General features: G+C 27.5%; 2 protein-coding genes across 2 annotated transcripts; one reads left to right on the forward strand and one right to left on the reverse strand.

Annotated features, from left to right (window-relative positions):
* Positions 1 to 4,335: 4,335 nt before the first annotated feature.
* On the reverse strand, positions 4,336 to 4,835 carry LOC119672819 (protein dpy-30 homolog). Its single transcript, XM_038083963.1, has 2 exons — positions 4,699 to 4,835; positions 4,336 to 4,642 (listed from the first exon to the last, which is right to left on the reverse strand). Exons 1-2 carry the CDS (start codon positions 4,721 to 4,723, stop codon positions 4,404 to 4,406), a joined length of 264 nt encoding a protein of 87 aa, XP_037939891.1. The 5' UTR covers positions 4,724 to 4,835; the 3' UTR covers positions 4,336 to 4,403.
* Positions 4,836 to 6,725: 1,890 nt separating this feature from the next.
* LOC119672228 (uncharacterized protein CG13380-like) lies at positions 6,726 to 9,686 on the forward strand. The gene is made up of 3 exons (XM_038083229.1): positions 6,726 to 7,125; positions 9,322 to 9,475; positions 9,540 to 9,686. Exons 1-2 carry the CDS (start codon positions 6,892 to 6,894, stop codon positions 9,424 to 9,426), a joined length of 339 nt encoding a protein of 112 aa, XP_037939157.1. The 5' UTR covers positions 6,726 to 6,891; the 3' UTR covers positions 9,427 to 9,475; positions 9,540 to 9,686.
* Positions 9,687 to 19,234: the final 9,548 nt, after the last annotated feature.

The raw sequence follows: 19,234 nt of genomic DNA on the forward strand, positions 1-19,234 counted from the left end.
CGAAAAAATGAAATTAACGCGAAAAAATTTTCGTGCGATGATTTATTACGATATTCGACTTGTATTATCAAGACAAGAGTGCATTGATGAATTTACTTCCACATTTGGCGATGAAGTTCTATCCTTTGCCACTGTGAAACGCTGGTACAATGATTTTAATCGTCGCCGGAGTTCGTTTACTGAGAAAATTTGTGAAGGTCGACCAAAATCAGTTAACATCGGTTGTGCCAGAAAACATTGATGCTGTGGAAAAACTGATAGTAAAAGATCGTCATATGACATACTGTGAGATTGCACGATTATTTAGAAGTGAGAAAGGCCAACGTTTGTTCTCGTTGGATCCCCTATGATTTGACGAAATCTCAAAAAGATGCTCTTTTCGATTTGTGCACATAAATGCTCAGGAAGTACAATAACGGTGTCTAGCAAGAACCCTAGTATAGAAAAGTTAAGAATAAATAAATCCTGCCGAATTTGGATAATGTAATAGATTTTTCGTCTTCACCGAGGAACAGAACTATCAAGAAAGTATTTTCCTAAGAACTTATATCATCTGCACGCCGATGCCGGGTACTCATAGAGAAAATATGCTATAAAAGACGTATATAAGATCATAATAGGTGACGAATTATGGATATATGTGTATGAGCCGGAACGCAAACGGCAGCCGACTTTATGGTCAAACCGAACAACAATAGTTGTTCGCGCTCACAGTGCTTCGAAAGAAATGGTCGCTCGTTTTGTCGGGAAAACTGGTCATGTGGCTACTATACCATTACAGGAACGTAAAAGAGTTCGAATGGTACACAACCATTTATTTACTGCAAGTCTTCAGTGAAATACAGAAAACAAACAAGCGCCGTCGGATCATTGTCCATCAAAACAATGCGAGTGCTCACACATCTCGTCTAACAACCGACTATTTGAACATTCAGAAAATCGAATTAATGGCTCATTCGCCGTACAGTCCTGATTTGATCGTACAGCCAAATGAATTCTTCTTGATACCGAACATAAGAATAAATTGCGTGAGCAAGAAGTAGAAGAAGCCCTTGAAATATCAATTGAGAATCAAACCAATGCGTTCATTTTCAAACTTACTGTTCTTCATAATTGTTTAAAGACAATGATTTTATTAAATAAATTAATTTTAAATAAATTAAATTGACCTCTTATGTATTATTAATATGTTAGTGTTACAAAAAAAACAAGTCTCAAATATTGGATCAAATCATCGTCTTCTGGTCGGAAAACTCAAAATCATCGTCAAAACAAAACTTATAAAACCATATTCGTTATTACACTGGTTACTAGTCCCTGTTTGCAAGTTGTTGACGGTTTCGGGTGTGCGACCGATTTTGTGTGAGACATAAAGCCAATCTATAGAAGAAGCCCTTGAAATATCAATTGAGAATCAAACCAATGCGTTCATTTTCAAACTTACTGTTCTTCATAATTGTTTAAAGACAATGAATTTATTAAATAAATTAATTTTAAATAAATTAAATTGACCTCTTATGTATTATTAATATGTTAGTGTTACAAAAAAAACAAGTCTCAAATATTGGATCAAATCATCGTCTTCTGGTCGGAAAACTCAAAATCATCGTCAAAACAAAACTTATAAAACCATATTCGTTATTACACTGGTTACTAGTCCCTGTTTGCAAGTTGTTGACGGTTTCGGGTGTGCGACCGATTTTGTGTGAGACATAAAGCCAATCTATAGATATAAACAAGGGTTGGGATGCCCAATATTTTAATTAATAATTAATTAATAATAGAGCACTTTCAATAATAAAGAAAGTATGATTGGAAGATAAGAAAAGAAAAACATTTACTTTACTATTGTTAAAATTTTGATGTAAGTTAGCAACACTTTTAATTTGTGGGAATTTGTTGGTATGGAATTGACTTGAAATCATAAGGTTTTAGATGTAGCAGTTTTAGAACAGTGATGCACTAGCAAATTATATAGTAAAACCTATTAGACCTATTTTTTTCAGTATATATGGTAATTTTTTGTAGTTCACTGGCTATTCTTAATTAAAAGCATTGCTTCTGTTAAGGGCTTAATACATATTAGGCAAATACAATACGATCTACTTCTACTAATAAACGAAACTGACAGAATATAGCAAATATAGATATATATTATAACCGCTATAATAGAAAGTATGGATAAACGCTCAAAATAAAATAGGAACTTTAAGTCAATTTATATTTAGATTTTTAAAGATGAAAGAGCTAACCATATAGGTAGACAATATAAACACTATTAAAAATATTAAGCAAAAAAAATCAACTTCAAGTTAATACTATATAGTGATCTTGACAAATATACTGAAGGAGCTATACAAGATGGAAAAGAGGAATACTTCGAAAAAAAGCGAAAGAAAAATAAATAGATAATTAGATAAATAGATAATGATTTAATACCAAAGAATCTTTTAAATACACAAAGAGCAGGGAGTCTAGAGATAGTTCAATAAAAGATCAGAGGGAGCAAGAGAGATATATATCAGAATCGGAGAGAGAGAGAGAGAGAGAAAGAAAGATATCAGAATCAGAGAGCGAAAGAATGAGAGAAAGAAAGATATTAGAATCAGAGGGAGATAGAGAGAGACAGAGAAAGATATCAGAATCAGAGAGAGAGAAACAGATCAGAATCAAATAGTCTAATTAATTATTAAAAATCTCAGATATTTTCTTTAAAATCGACTGTGTAATAACAGTGAAATAACATATGAAAGAAATGAGTAAATTTACCGATCACCTCTTAGTCAAAACAGATAAAAAATTGGCACTAATGTGTTGTGATTAAAGTTTCTAAATAAAAGTTGTATGACAAAATGTATTACGGTTTGATGATTTTTTTTTAAATATGAAAATATTTATGAAAATTATTGCTTGAATTATCTCTATTTCGTCTTGGTCTTATACGATGCAATCGCCGATGTGTATACTCACATTGGATTATAAAAAAATTCTTGAATTAAAAACTTTTGAAATACGAGTCCAAATATTAACAGAAAGGTACCGTGTTTAATACTTCTAAACAAGACAACATAAACAAATCTCTGTGGACTATAACAACAACAATAGTAAGAGAAAATTATAATGATTTTAGATCTAGAATTCTGTGATAGAGTAATGTTAAAGCTGTTTTGTTACAATGTCTGGTTGGAATCAAGGGTGTCCGTTAATTCTTTTATTTTTCCAAGTGTCAATTATATAAAACGTATAAAAAAAATATATGTATATATGTTATATCGTGGTATGAACTGAAACACGTAGGACTCGCTATTCGTGGTAACTGTCTATACTACGGGGAAGATATATATCACTGATCTAGAATAACTTATTTGAATACTTTGATGGTTATTGATGCTGTAGTAAAATCTGCATTTATAAATATATTAAAACTCATTAAACCCCGGTACTTATCTTGAATGTAAGCGGAAAATATAGAGGAGATAACGCAGCACCTAAAAAAATTTAATTTAAATTGTATGATATAATCTTTGAAAGATCTAACGAAGTGTTATATAATTAAGTTCTTTCAAGAATGTTAAAATAAAACTTGGAAAATTATAAGGTTATTTTTAATAAGAAATAAAGTTAATGAAAATTGATTTTTCCAGTTAGTTTACTGTCAGTATTGCTTTATGAATGTGAAACGTAACTCATAGTTGTAATAATGCCAATTAAACTGTGAATACTTATCCCAAGATTTCTTCTAAAAATTCTTAAAATATTTTGACCAAACATAATATTGATCGATCTGCATTGAATTTAAACAAACTTGCGGATATCAACATGGAAAGAAAGTCTAGTTGAATTGATTACATACTATGATAAGAACAGTATAAATTATGTATAAAAGTCTAGATTTGTAATCTGTAATATAGGAAGATTACGTGGCAATATCTTCAACAAATGGAATACCCAACTATATTGGTGAATTATTGACAGAAGAGAAATCTTCAGCATATAGTACAATAGATTTTATAGTTCGCGGTATATAATTATCTCTTCTGCTTATAGACTATTTAATATCTAGTTTCTATTTTGAATAATTTATTCTAATTAATACGCAATTTATTTAAAAATCAAGGATTTTATAATTATTTTACTTAGTGATGCGTTAAAATATCTCTATCTTTTTAGTAAATAGTTTTAATTTCTCTAATATTCCGTCGCTAATAATGGAGAGTTTTGCATTTAAAAAGTAAAGTGGGAGTTATTAGCATAAATGAGGTAAAAAATATTAATTATTATCTATTTCAATCTTTCAAATTAAGCTTTAAATAAAAGCATATTTATTTTAAATGTTCAAAAGATAAGCTTTATTATATGTAATATACAATATTTTAACCATTATTTATTGCAATTACTCAGCTTTATTTAGCTTCAGAGGATTCCTTAGCTGGAGGTCGATTTTTTACCAAAAAATCAGCCAAAAACCCAATTGGATCTGCTGGACGTACACGTGAAACAGTCTGCAAACCCTTCAATAAAACAGGTGCGACAGTTTGATCCAAGTATTGGCGTGTAGGTAACTTATTTACATCAGTTGGTCTTCTGGACTGTTGTTGAGCTGCGGCGCTTGTTGAAGGCCCGTCGTCAAATTTTTCCACCACTTTAAATATTTAAAACATTTTATAAAATAATTACTAAAGAATTCTATAATATTACCCCTGGCCTTTCCTTTGCCTTTCATATTATTGCGATATTATTGACCTTATCGATATAAAAACAGTAATTAAAAAGAGAATGTGTTTTAATTTTCTTGATATGAAAACCGTTTTTTTTCTAAGAAAGATGCAAATACAAAGCCGGCAATAATTAACGGATTTAATGAGTATATGAAAATCAGATGTTGCCATATTTGAAAAAAAATATTGCATAGAAATAAACATTATTAAAACATGTTACGATGTAAACTTATTTTACATGTGTCAATAATTTTCGGCGAAGAACAATTTAAATGTTTACACTTCAACTTTTAGAGCTTAGTGAAAAAGCGGAAAAAGGAGAAACCAAATTTACCAATTGATGTGATTTGCCGCTCTATTTTCCGTTTGTTTAAAGTTAAACTTCTTAAAGCATATATGAAAAATATGTGTAAAGCTTTCGAATATTTGTTTGTAGAGTTATTTTTTTTTTAAATTGTTTCTTAATTCTCAATTTATTTTTTTTTAGCTTTTATCAAAACTTGTACCCATAATATGTCGTAACAGACCTTTTCGAGACAACACTTATTAAGCCGATCGATTTAAAAGATTAGTTAGTCTTTAATCTGACGTATTTGCATTAGTTTTATATAGCACAAATGATTAAATTCAATAAGTTAACCGAGATAACCCAAAAATGCGATGGTCTGAATATAATATTGATAGATAAATTATTAATTGTAATTTCTTGGCATTCTTTTAAATTCGTTTAATATCCTTATAATGTCCCGTTGTTTTAATGCTCTTAAAATTGATTTTAAGGTCTTTCTTTTGCTATAAAAATAAAACATTTTGTATGTTTACTCTATCCATTTTTAAAATGTTTAAAATCAACATTTTTGTTTATCGCTTAACAGCTGACTGATTGACATTTACCTTAAAAGTGCTTTTAATTCTTGTGCGTAAACGCTCTAAAAATTAATTTTAAAATTTGTTTTAAAAGTGATTTTAAGACTCGCGTAAACGTAGTTTATGATTATCAAATGTTTGTGCAATTTAAACGAAGTGTCTTAGTTAAAGCAATTACATCACAACGCTGGAAAAATACTGTTGACGTCAGTATCATTTTTAAATTCTTTTATAATTACAATTCTGCATTAAACGTTATTTTTTTTTTTTTTTAAAATGCTTAATTTCAATTAACAATGCTTATTAATATTGTATTTACACTTTCAATTATTAAACCTCATTGGCACATATGTATATTGGTATGAATGGAATTTGAATAAATAATGTACTTATTAATGCACATTTTTCGAGTTAATTGCAATAATGTAAACATACTGTTAAAGAACTATCAGGATTATACAATCAGATTATCAGGAGCAGGATTATTATTGTGTTATATTGCGCTAATTAGTTACTTATGTTAAAAATAAAGCTTAAACATTTGTTATTTTATTTTTATTTATTTAAATATTTCGACGTTAACCTAAAGGCGTTTTCATGACACGTTTGACTAACAAATATTAATAAAGACATATTAATAACATTGATCAGCAGTTGCTTCATTAATAATGTTTATTTTATGTTTAAATTTAGTTGACTGTATCGTATTTACAAAATTCAGTATTATGACTGATTCTATGGAATATTTCACTGTTGTTCATGATCTTTTGTAGCTTAATGCAAAAAGATAATAACGAATTAATGTAAGAAAAAATAAAGACTAAAGAAAAAGTTTACAATTCTGACAAAAATTAGGGTTTCCATAAACTTCAAAGAACATTTTCTAAAAAAAATTATAACTTTCAAACCTTGAAGAGAACAGAAACATATGATAGTAAGTTTACACTGCATGTAACAAGGAATAGATTTAAAAAAAAAGTGCAATAATTTGTGATCAACACAACTACAACATAATTATTATTTATATTAAATAAAATATATATTTAATCATGTATTCATTGAATTAATTAGATGAATATTATTACAAAATAAAACAAAATAAAATTCAGTTATCTAAATAAATAAAATATATATCATAGCAATTCTCAAACAAATAATGAAATAATCTTTTTCATTTTTTTGAACGCTGCACAACACTGATGTCTACCGTTAGTTTTTAGATAATTCTATGCTTTATTGGAATTTGAAGAACCAAAGTGAATCAAGTACGCTTATTATACGCTTATAAAATTTGTAAGGAAGTAAAATGTTTCGTCCTAACCTCGCTGGTCCGTTTAAATCCAAAAAAAATAAGCGTTCGGCTAAAAAGCCGCCCGCGGTCAATATGGAGGACGTTGAAAAGGAATCTGATTCATTTCTTAAAAAAGTTTTTAAAGTGGAGTCGTGTGTTTGCGATCGTCCATCAGTGCATCTGGTGTGCTTAAATTGTGGTACTACCACGTATGGTAGAATTCAAATGCTGTGTCCAAAGCATAGAAATGTAAGTAAAATATGATTAACTACATATAGATATTAATATGTTCTAATTTGTTTCAAAATTTCTTTGTTGTGTTTGTTTGCCCAACAACAAATTTCGACGCAGTTGCGCTTCTTACTATAATTTGCGCAGCTCTCTTTTTCTTTTTGGACATTTATTTGTAACCGAGTTAATTGCTCCGAAGTTCGACAGGTCTCAGCTGTGGTCCTATTTATTTTATATGTACTTTATAGCTTAAATAAATTACACAAAGCGTTTTTCAAAAAGCGGTACTACATATTAAATGTGACGTATGAAGTATTTATGCGTGAAAAAAATATATAATTAACGTAATTTATTTTTCTACACATGTTGTAGATATTTGTGGCGAATGTTTGCATTTAGTTCTGTCAAACTGTAAAATTTAGTTTAGAATATATGTTGTTGTTGCCGGCAAGGATCCTCTTCTGTTGTAACTCGCTGGGACCTGCTTGTGATGTTCCTTTGGGAGATGTTGGGAGGTGTTGAATGGTATTTGTCGGCGTTGGCGATGAGTAGTTCGGGACGTAGATCTGACCGTTCAGCTTTTGTAGTCCCTTTTGTGTGTAGAGATTGAATTTGGTCGTCGAATTTAACGAGTGGCTCTGGGACGTAAAGTCGGCCGCTTTTGAAATATTGAGCTAAAAATAACTGTTGATCCATATATTTGTGTGCATTTCAATTTGCTTCTCTGCTTGTCTAAGTAAATCTAAGCAAATAAAAATTAGTATATAAGGTTTATTAGATTTCTATAAATATTCGTTTTAAATAAACGAATATCTATAAATATTCGTTGGGTTATCAGAAATGATTTCTATCTTTTTTATCTCTTTTATATTTTTTATTTTTTATACAAATTTGATCATCTTATTTGGGTGTTCATAATAATCACTCAAAAATCAACCAACATTTTTTTAATAGTTTTATTGCATTTCATTTAAGTCGGTTCAGATTTAGATATTGGTTCTTATCAGTTCCTGTTGTTGTTGTCATAATTGTAATCTGCTGGGACCTGTAAGCAGATAACATGACAGGATATACAAGACGATTCGATTACATGGGTGGGAAAGTGGATGGGTAGTGGTTAGGGGTTTTATTAGTTTCTAATTACTTAGGTGGGAAAGTGGATGGGTAGTCGTTGGTAGTCTCAGTTTCTAATTTGTATCAGCTATAAAATTAAAAATGGGATGTGAATATAATACCTTCTGATTCTCTATGTTCAACATTCGGATTGTAATCTATTCTATTTTAATTTGACTTAAACAATTAATGAAAGATGAGATCAGACACTCAAACTCTATTAGATTTTACTAAATATATATTGTAAAAAAATTGTGGTTCGCTTTTTTAATGACACATTATTGTTGTTGTAACCAATATGGGATCGATGAGAGTAAAAATTAGAATTGATTACAAGGCATATATGGTACTTGGGACAGAAAACTGTATCCTTGAAGCGGTTAGACGGGATAGATAGTAGATAATGTAAGAGAAAAAAGAATATGGGTGGAGTATTGAAATTTGCCCAAATGGAGGTAAAAAAAATTTTGTTACTTAAGTTGGATAAAAAATCAGATAAACGATGTCAAAAAGAGTAGTAACTGCAGTTGAGTTACACATTAGGAATGGATGTGGTCCAGTAACAAATTATCAATCTACAGCCCTCACTTGGTACAGATCAGCTCTTACTACATGTAAAAGATGTTTATTATTCCTGGGAATATTAACTAACTTGTTAAAAAATGGTTAGAAGCGTGTGGCGATACAAATACAAAATTTCTTACCATAGAAAGAAGGTGCTTTATCAAATGAGACGCCGTCTTACAATACAATTTAGTTTATTTTAATGACAAAATAGTTTAAAAACTGAAATAGTAAATTGAAATTATGTATCTTTAATGAGATTGGGAACGTTTATCGATATGAATTCTAAATTGCGATACAAACTGTTAAATATTGTGAGTTATGCTTCAGAGAAAAATATGAGGTAATATATATAATATATAATTATTTTTATTACTCTAATACTTATTCCAATATATATTTAAAGTAAAATGGTTTCTTATAAGTATTTGTTTTTATTTACTTTGTTATTACATATATCCATGTATAGTTACTTTAGTTTTTTTCTATGTAAACGTTATAATATATTAATAAATCTTTTATTTATTAATTTTTTAGGTTCAATGGTTAATGGATTTTGGAGCGTGTCCTAAGTGCAATGCGGATAAAAGTCAAATAAAAGAATATAACGCAGCCCGATCTGTGCGCGCAAATAATCCTTAAAACTTTAAAACTTAAAAATAATTAATACACATTTATTCATATACAACAGGTACCTAATATGCTCAGTATTTGCCTTCAAAAAATAATAAATAATATTTTTATTTTATTTATAGTTATTAAAAGGATGCTTTCATTTTAATACATTAATTTAATTTATATTCAAAATATACATCATATTAAGGAATATACTCTTTTTCGTTGAGCTGTTAATCTATATTTAATAAAAATGAGTACGGAAGAAGTCATGTTTATAGTAAATCTATAAATGTCATTAAATTAAAGAATAATTATATGTTAAAAAAATATATATTTTATAATTTCATTATAAAAACTTTTTATATCATATAAAACTATCAATATCATATTACATATATATTATGCATATAAATGCTATGTTTAAGAAAACTATTAATAGATAAAATTATGTATTAAAATGGTTTTAACTTGTTACTTGTGTTGTCGATTAGCACTTGTTTCAACAATTATCAAAAAAACATAAATCCATCACTGAAAAGAAAAAAAATTGCAGAAATGATAAAAAAAACTATATAGAAATTTTGTGTTATTGAAAATTATAACAAAAAGTAATATATAGCTAAAATAATACGTATATATTAATCAAATATACTTTTTACTGATTTCAAGTATTTAACAACAATATAAAAGCTATAATATGTTAGTGTTATATATTTAATATATTTAACACGTTTATGAACATGTAAAGAAACATTTTATTTTAAATAAAAACAAAGATCAAATGGCACCATTGCCTACAAAACCTATTTTTTTAACTGAGTATATATTTGAGTATCTATTTTTTGTAAAAATTTATACAACATTTGAACTGACTTAACTAATTTTTTGATCTGTTTTAGTATTGATTATAGGCTTAAAGTTTTAGCATGTAACGTATTGAGTTCAAATCTGTAACCCGTTTCTCTCCCAGACATCTGAGACTTTAACAATAATGATTAAAATAAAGAAAAAATGAATTTTGTATTTTTGTAGAAAGCTCGCTATAGATAAATATTTAATGTTATATCCCTTTATGTCTGAAAGGGATGTATTTTTAAAATATTATGAAATCATACTGTACGGAAAAACCGTTCTTAAGAACTGATCTTTTGGAAGGAAAGTAGAAGGATATGGGAAAGGAATCTGCGGCCGTTGTGCTCAAGTGGGCTTTGGCACACAAAGTCACTACTCCAATCTAAATATATTATGAGGATCAAAGATCTTAATTTAAAATAGACAGAACGTTATTGATTCAATTGTTAGGGTTTTCCAACGTTTAGACTTTCAATGACTATTCTAATAGTATAATGTCTGCTATAAAATTTGAAAATAAATAAGACTGAAAAGCCTTTTAATTTTTAAGTCCGAATCATGTTAATTTTAAGTAAAATTTCAAGTAAAATTAACATGATTTTAAATTCATTTAAGTAATTATAAATTATTGTTATAACTAATTTTTAACAATTATTAAATACTTTATATTAACATTCAGTAGTAACTTAAATTGTTTAAAACGTTCGTATTGAGTATTCCATTCCCAATTTTCTTCAATTATCACTTAAAGATAGTTTTTGATAAAATTCAATAAAATCTTCGTGACATCCATGAATGAAAAAGCTTATATTCACTATTTAAAGATTTCGTTTTATTATTCAGAATATTTCAATGAATATTGCATTCCTATGTGTACATATAAAAATTATCCATTGATAACCTGCAATCACCTTTTGCGCGTATTAAATTTTAAGGATTCTAATTCCTTAAAGCAGTAGAATGGCATGCAATCTTCCACTTAAGCACTATGTGCTCCTTAGGTAAAGTTGTCGGATTAACTTACAGTAAACTTAAAGTAAAAACAAAAAAAAATTTTAAAAATAAGTGGTAATAATAGGATTTAATATGAAAAGATTTGCATACAATAATAGAATCACTTACTTCAGATAAAATAATAATAATGGAGAATGGAAAGTAACCTGAGAGACGCGAGTAATTGAAGTAAACTGCACGAAAGTGAAATACAGAACAAAACCAATCCTTTTTAAATGTGAGAAGATTTAATCTTGTATTATTAAATTTTTATTTGAATTCATAGAACCTGTTTATTAAAAATTAAAAATGTTTATATAAATATATAAATAATAGAAATAATTAATTGCAATTACAAAAATGTGTACCATTGAATATTGAAAGCATGGATCCCAATTCACCAATGGATCTGTTGTACATGTTTTTGGTATTAACATTGCCTGTGCTTTTTTAATCCTAGAATATGTTAAAAAAAATGGCAAAAGCATTTTCCAAGTTAAATCAATCCCAGAAAAGTGAAAAGGGCATATGACACAGTTTCGAGGTTTAACGATTTTGTTGTATTAATTTGTCGACGTTTTTCAATACGTGTTTTTATGGAATTGTCGCAATCTCGTTAAAAATATTAAAACAAAAGCATTTTAAAACAATTTTATTCATTTTATTATTTTTCCTTTTGTTGTGATTTCAATGGATATTCCATATAAAGGACAACAATACCATTCAGAAAAATGTAATGGCAAAAAAATGGGTCACCGATTTAATGTACATACACGACTATTAAAAGTAATATATAAAATGGGCTTAAGATTTTAAGAGGGGAATCGACGAAATTTGAACAAATTTTTCCCTATGGTATTATAATGAATTTTTGGTAACAAAAGGTGTTAAATTTTTAATTAAATTTTTTGTTTTAAAAACAATTCAAAAACTGTTATTAAACTATAAAAATTATTATAATAAAATATAGAAAATTCAATTACAAAATTTAAAAAATTGAAATATATAACAGCTGTGTTGTTGTTGTGGTGGTGGTTTGAGTAAGTGCTATTGCGCACTTTTACTCTTTTGTGGCTGGGGGGCTTATCCCTGCCCCACACGAAACTTTAACTATACTAGAATTATTATCATTTATTTATATTTTAACTGATGACGGACCATAGATCAGTATATCTTCCTGTGCATCGTAAGATAGACTTAAGTTTTGTTAGAGCGGGGTTAGGCAAAGTATCGACTTTTGTGAATAATAGCTGTGAATTCATTCAAGAAATTGTATAAGAGTTCCATCAGTAACATATACGATGTAGTACAAAGAAGTCCATTTTTTTCCTAATAGATGGCTTTATTTATTTGTTTCACACGTTGTGTAAGTCCGATCGTGTGCGCTAGATGGCGTTAGGAAGATAAGATTTCATACTAAAAAATTTATTATTACATTTTTTTATATGTTATTTCAATATATTTATGTAGGTATACTCAACTCTAACACAATTTTATGTCAATCCAAAATCTTTCTATTATTTCTTTCATTGATTGCAGATTGGAGCAGATTTTAGAGACATACGAGTAGGATTAAATCTACCTAATACTTGAAATATGATAACATTACTGAAGTAAGAGCTTATCTCATCCGGCTTGCGGTTTTTTTTAGAAATTGACGAAAAATTAGTAGTCACTGATGATTAAATCCATAGATGACTTGGGATATGATTGCATTGTTGCCTTGAAATCTATTTCTCAATAACATATTTTTGAGATTTGTGAACCGATAGTAATCTCTGTGGATATAATCTACTATTTAAAATAAATAACATTAGAAATGCAGATGTGTAGGATTTAGCTGTATATAGAAATTCCATATCTCTCATGTGAAGTGACTTTTATTAAAGTCTTGGACACGTGACAGTACAATAGAGATGAATAGAATACCGGTGATGCTGAACTCAACGCTTACCTAAAAGAGGTCGCGACTTCGGAAAACCTTAAAAATGCCAACAAATTCGTTTTGGCAAATCGTGAAGTGAAGATAAAGTAGATAGCTGATTTCTTAAAAATTTCAGAGAAATGTGATGGCCATAATTTACATGAATATATGTCTATAAGAAAACTCTTTCTAGGTGGGTGCTGCCAAAAACAACAACGTGTCGATGATTCTGAGAGATGTTTAGTGTTGTTGAAGCGAGATAAAAAAGACATTTTCATTCGGTATGTGATAACGATTGAAACTTCACTGGTGTATTGGAAAGAGGAAATCGCAAAACAACGGCCCCATATGGACAATAAAAGTGTCCTTGGCGAATTGATTTGAAGATAATTGTGGAAAAATCGGTTATTTAGAGCAACTTTCTTTACTCCGTTAAGATAATATGTTATTTGTTGTAAGTATTTTTTTATGAAAGTCACGATATCTCAAGCATAAATTTTGATTGATATATACTGTAGTAGAAAAACTTGCTCAAAATAGCTGTGATACCCCAGCTGTCGTTGAAACACAATGCCTAGGAAATGGATATGCGGATAGTTAAAACTCTTCCATACATCGAATTCTTTGTTTATATGCATATTATCAGATTTTTTTTGGAAAAATTTCAAAGTTTGCGTATAAACAATATTAAAAGAACCTCATGCATAATCTCTACTCTTTTTAGGTTGCAGATTTTTAGTGTAATTAGTTAGATATTCCCAAGTGATTTTCTTTAAGCTATAAAAGATATGATAAGTAATCACTATCACACATAATAATAAACTTTCATTAAAATAGAAATTCCAATTTTTTTTTATCAAAACGATAGCCTTAAATCAGCTCTCATCATATCAATTTATTAAAAAGTCCAAAACCGAAACGAGAAATAAACCAAGTCTAATAAAACTTATTATTGTTGTTGTTCTAACAAAGGAAAAGTCATAAATCCTTTTATGCACCATCACAAAGTTTACGATTATTAAATAACTTCAATTCTTCAGCAAAGCAATAAGCACAAAAATTGTACATTACAAGAATGACTGCATCATTCCATTACTTCGTTTTCTATATAAATATGTACAGATATATATATATATTTTCAGTAGCAATGAGAAGATATATATTGTATCTATGGCCCCTAAGAGCAGGCAAAAACTGCTGCAGCAATAAAGGAATTTGTGCTTTAATCGGAAAAACGCATTTGAGAATAATACGAGTGCATACAGATTGCAAAGGCGGTTCTCCTAGTAAAATTGTAAAACATTCTAGAATGGAAAAATATACAAATATTGTATATATGTATGTACTCGTATGTAAACAAAAAAGTCCAAATATACGCACACAGGAGGAGTACAAATATATCGAAGATTACGTCCATGCAACACAATGAGATAAATTGCAACAAACCAAAAACAGGATGCTGTGGCTGCAATTCGAACATTGTAAAGGCAAGGCATCCCAATAAACAACAATAACAGAAATAACATGGATATTACGAGTATCAGTTCTTAAGGATCAAGTTTTCAATGTGCACAAGAATGGATAGATTTGGAATTTCGTCGGAACTGAATACATCAATATGGTATTGAAAGAACCCAACAATATTCGTTGCAAAGTTATTAATCTCTCAACTAATTGCAAAATGTATAAAATTCTCCGTTTGTAGTTTTATTTCTCCACAAAATTTTTAATCTATTCCTCACCAAACTTAAGGTGAGTGAAAAAACATAAATAATGAATAAATGTTATATGTTTATGTTTTCAATAATCAATCAACTCAAAAAAATAATTGCGATAACAGAGGTGTTATAAAATTAAAATAATAATTTTTGTTTTTCTTAAAGAATATTAATTTATTAATTAATGTTAATTAGGTTCTCTAATTCTCCATCAAATAAAATATATACTTGTGTCAATCCTCATTAAAGTCTTAAAAATCATGTCACTATATGTCACTTAGCTTCTTTAAATATTCTTTTTAAATTCGAGAATGCAGAAAATTTATGTTCAGATATTATAGTTGCGCAGACAAAATAATGGTTTAGTATATACTAAAAAACCACGAGCAAGTTTCTACCTCATATATTGTTTAAAAAACACTTTAACGTCTTTCTGAAAAACAAAAACAAAATTCAGGATATTTTATCTTGAGTACTTTACTTTACTTGCCATGGGAACATGATATTATGCTCTGTTAAGATCTTTTGGAACTGTCTTTGTTCTTTTTTTCGTCTACATCATTTCAAAAACGCTTTTTTCCGATATTTTAGCATTCGAAATACCGTGTCTTGTATATTTGCTCGGTTAACATGAGCTAATCATCACAGAAGTGCTCTAGAATTGTGGAAAGCTTCCGTCTTTAGAATCTGCAAGTGACGATATGTACTACTGCTTTTGGTGCAACGTGATAAACAGTTAAAGCAGTGAAAGCAATAACTTCGCTAAATATATATATAAAATTATTTTGAAATGTTAATCGAATGAATCATTATAAGTGGGTTCCGAGGAACCTTTAAGGGATCAGAGGATTCTAATAATGGACATTTTAATTTTAGTTGCATCAAATCAAATACTGACGCAGTATGATTGGTCATATCTTGGTTCCCATGAATCCTTGAGGGATCACAGCATTTTTATGGTGGGTATTTGAACTTTAGTTACAGGAAATCAAATGCTGACGTATGTTAGTACGATTGGTGATAAAAAGTGCTTATGGAGTTTCTAAAAGAAACAGTTGATAAAGAGTCGATAATGAATACTTTGTTGATATCATGCTTGACTTAACTTTAAAAGAAGAATATTGCCATACGACATATATGATGGAATCAAATAATGTCAGGATTCAAGAGAAGTTCGTAAGGACACGGTTTTCAGTCTCACTCTCTGTTATGTTAATATATTGTTCCACTTAAAATGATATTTATAGAAGAGAGTATGTACAGCATAATGGTGATGTATTGCGTTTAATGAAATATATAGTTCCTGCGACGATAAAGATTAATCGTTAAAGATTAAGATAATAAATATATAATTATATATTTTTATACATAACACATAAAGATAATAGGATAAAGATAATTAAATTAAATAAAGATTATAATTTATTAATCACATTTATTGTCTTTTTTTATACGGAACTACGAATGAAGCAACTATAATGTGTTGGAGACCGTTTCTTCACTGACCCGACAAAAATAATAACAGCAAATTTGTGAAATCCACTCAGCTTTATCAGAAAGTGGGTTAAAAAGTGGCTTAAAAAGGACAACAACGGCTTGTGTAACTCACCTTCTCATGACAATGATGGCACCACAATGGCAATAGATACTCCGAGTAGAAGAGCTGAGAACTATATAAGCACACGCGCTCCTAATCTTACCTAACCTACAATTGGTGAGTTATCAACACAGATAGTTGTGATATCCCGGAAGTTTTGTTGAGGTGCAATGTCAATAATATATGTAATACATGTGTCAGAATACTATTTCGATGTTCAATTAATTTCGACGGTTTAGATAAATTGACAGCCTGGCAATTGTTAAGAATTTATTTTCGTTCATTTTATTTTATTTTAGTTTCTTATATATTAATTTATTTTATTTTGTTTCATTTTAAATATTTTTCATTTATTTTATTTTTTTAATTTCTTTAATTTTGTTTTATATATTTTATTATACATTATTTTATTTTATCTTAAAATATTTTATGTTTATCATTTATTTTATTTATGAATTATGAGATGAATTATTTTATTCATTTACTTTTTATTGTATTTATTTATATTTTATTTACTTTATTTTATTTTAAAATATTTTATTTTATGAATTTTATTTTAATTTATTTTATTTAATTTTCTTATATTTCTTTTTATTTAAATTTATTTTATTTATTTTATTTTGTTTATTATATTTATTATATTTTATTTTCTCCATTTATTTTATTTTAATACTTTTATTATTTTATGTTATATTATTTTAATTTTTATTTTATATAAAGAGCTTTTTCGAACAGTAGTGAACTACAACAACAAAAATATTGTTTTTTATATTATTTTAATTAATTAAATTCTTGGCTGACCATTTTTGGATGATAATTTTTATTTTATATAAAATATTTTTATATATTTCGATTGTTTATATTATCATTTTTTTTATTTTATTTTAAAATTTTTAATTAATTTTATTTTAAAATATTTATACTTTTCGTTTGCTTTATTTTATTTTATTTTTATTTTATTATATTTCTTTCTTATTCCATATTATCTTATTTTAATATTTTTATATTTTTCGTTTGCTTTATTTTATTTTACATTTATTTTATTATATTTCTTTCTTATTCCATATTATCTTATTTTAATATTTTTATATTTTTCGTTTGCTTTATTCTGTATTATATCAATTTATTATACTTTATTTTGTTTTATTTTATTTTAAAATGTTTAATTAATTTTATTTTACAATTTTTATTCTTTTTGTTTATTTCATTTTATATTATTTTATTTTAATATAGTTTATATTTGTCATGGATATTATTTTATACTTTTTATTGGTTTATGTTATATTATTTTAATTTTTATTTTATATAAAATATTTTCATATTTTTCGATTGTTTTATTCAGTTTTATATTATGATTTTTTTAATTTCATTTTAAAATTTTTAATTAATTTTATTTTAAAATAATTATACTTTTCGTTTGTTTTATTTTATTTATTTCTTATTTCACATTATTTTATTTTAATATTTTTATATTTTTCGTTTGCTTTATTTTGTTTTATTTTATTTTAAATATTTTAATTAATTTTATTTTAAAATTTTTATACTTGTTTACTTTATTTTATTTTATTCAATATAGTATTTTTTCTTATTCCAAATAATTTTATTTTATTTCAATGTTTTTATATTTTTCATCAATGCATTTAAAAGGTTTGTATTTTTGGGAAAATTCTTTATGTCAGCTATTTTTTTTTTTTTGATTCAGAGTAAGCGTCTTTATTTCCTTTTTGAGATAAATTTATAATTTAATGAGATACATATACATTTTCTTCCAATTTATATATTACCCACATTGAAATGTGCTAGTTTGGTGCCGTCAATAAAATTATGTTTTACAAGCGAATAATTTCTATGATGTGCTTGAGATAGTTAAATCGTTGAAGAGATTTTTCCTTTATGAAAATTCCACTTTTGAATACTCAAAATAAAATTTCTGCAACTCTGCAATAATTTTGATTTAATAGAAAAATCGTAAATTGCTTTGCCAAGGAAAAATCAAAATTGGGTTAAGTTGAGTAATATTTTTTGATTAAAATATGTGCAAAAATGAAAATATTTTTAATGTCGAAATAAGTCTTGTATAATTCAGTACACAATAATAATTCTATAAGTTATTAGAATTCTAGAATTTCAGTTGTGGTACAGTATTTTTATTGATCAATTTAAGTTTGAATAATATTTAAAGAAATTAAAGTAATTTATAATAATTTATTGTTGAGTGATTTTAATACACTGTTATTAATTTGAAACTAGTATCCGTATGAATGTTAGCGAGAACAATCTATCAATGACTACATTAAAATATAAAGTACAAGCTGGAAATAAAGTCTATTATGGATTAAAACGACTCACTACAAGTAATAATATTTCGCAAAAAAAAATACTAAAAATGTACAAAAGATTGCAGCGATTAAGATGGGTTGAACATGTGATAAGAATGCCGGATATGAGAGTACCGCTTAAGATTTATGAGAACGAATTAGGAACCAGCTGAAGAAGAGGGCGACCAAGAAAACGATGGAAAGTCAGTGTGCAGCAGGACTTGGAAGAAATGAATATAAGAAATTGGATTTATGGATTAAAACGACTCACTACAAGTAATAATATTTCGCAAAAAAAAATACTAAAAATGTACAAAAGATTGCAGCGATTAAGATGGGTTGAACATGTGATAAGAATGCCGGATATGAGAGTACCGCTTAAGATTTATGAGAACGAATTAGGAACCAGCTGAAGAAGAGGGCGACCAAG

Source organism: Teleopsis dalmanni, chromosome 1, assembly GCF_002237135.1.
Source record: "Teleopsis dalmanni isolate 2A chromosome 1, ASM223713v2, whole genome shotgun sequence".
In the NCBI taxonomy this organism is placed as follows: Eukaryota; Metazoa; Arthropoda; class Insecta; order Diptera; family Diopsidae; genus Teleopsis; species Teleopsis dalmanni.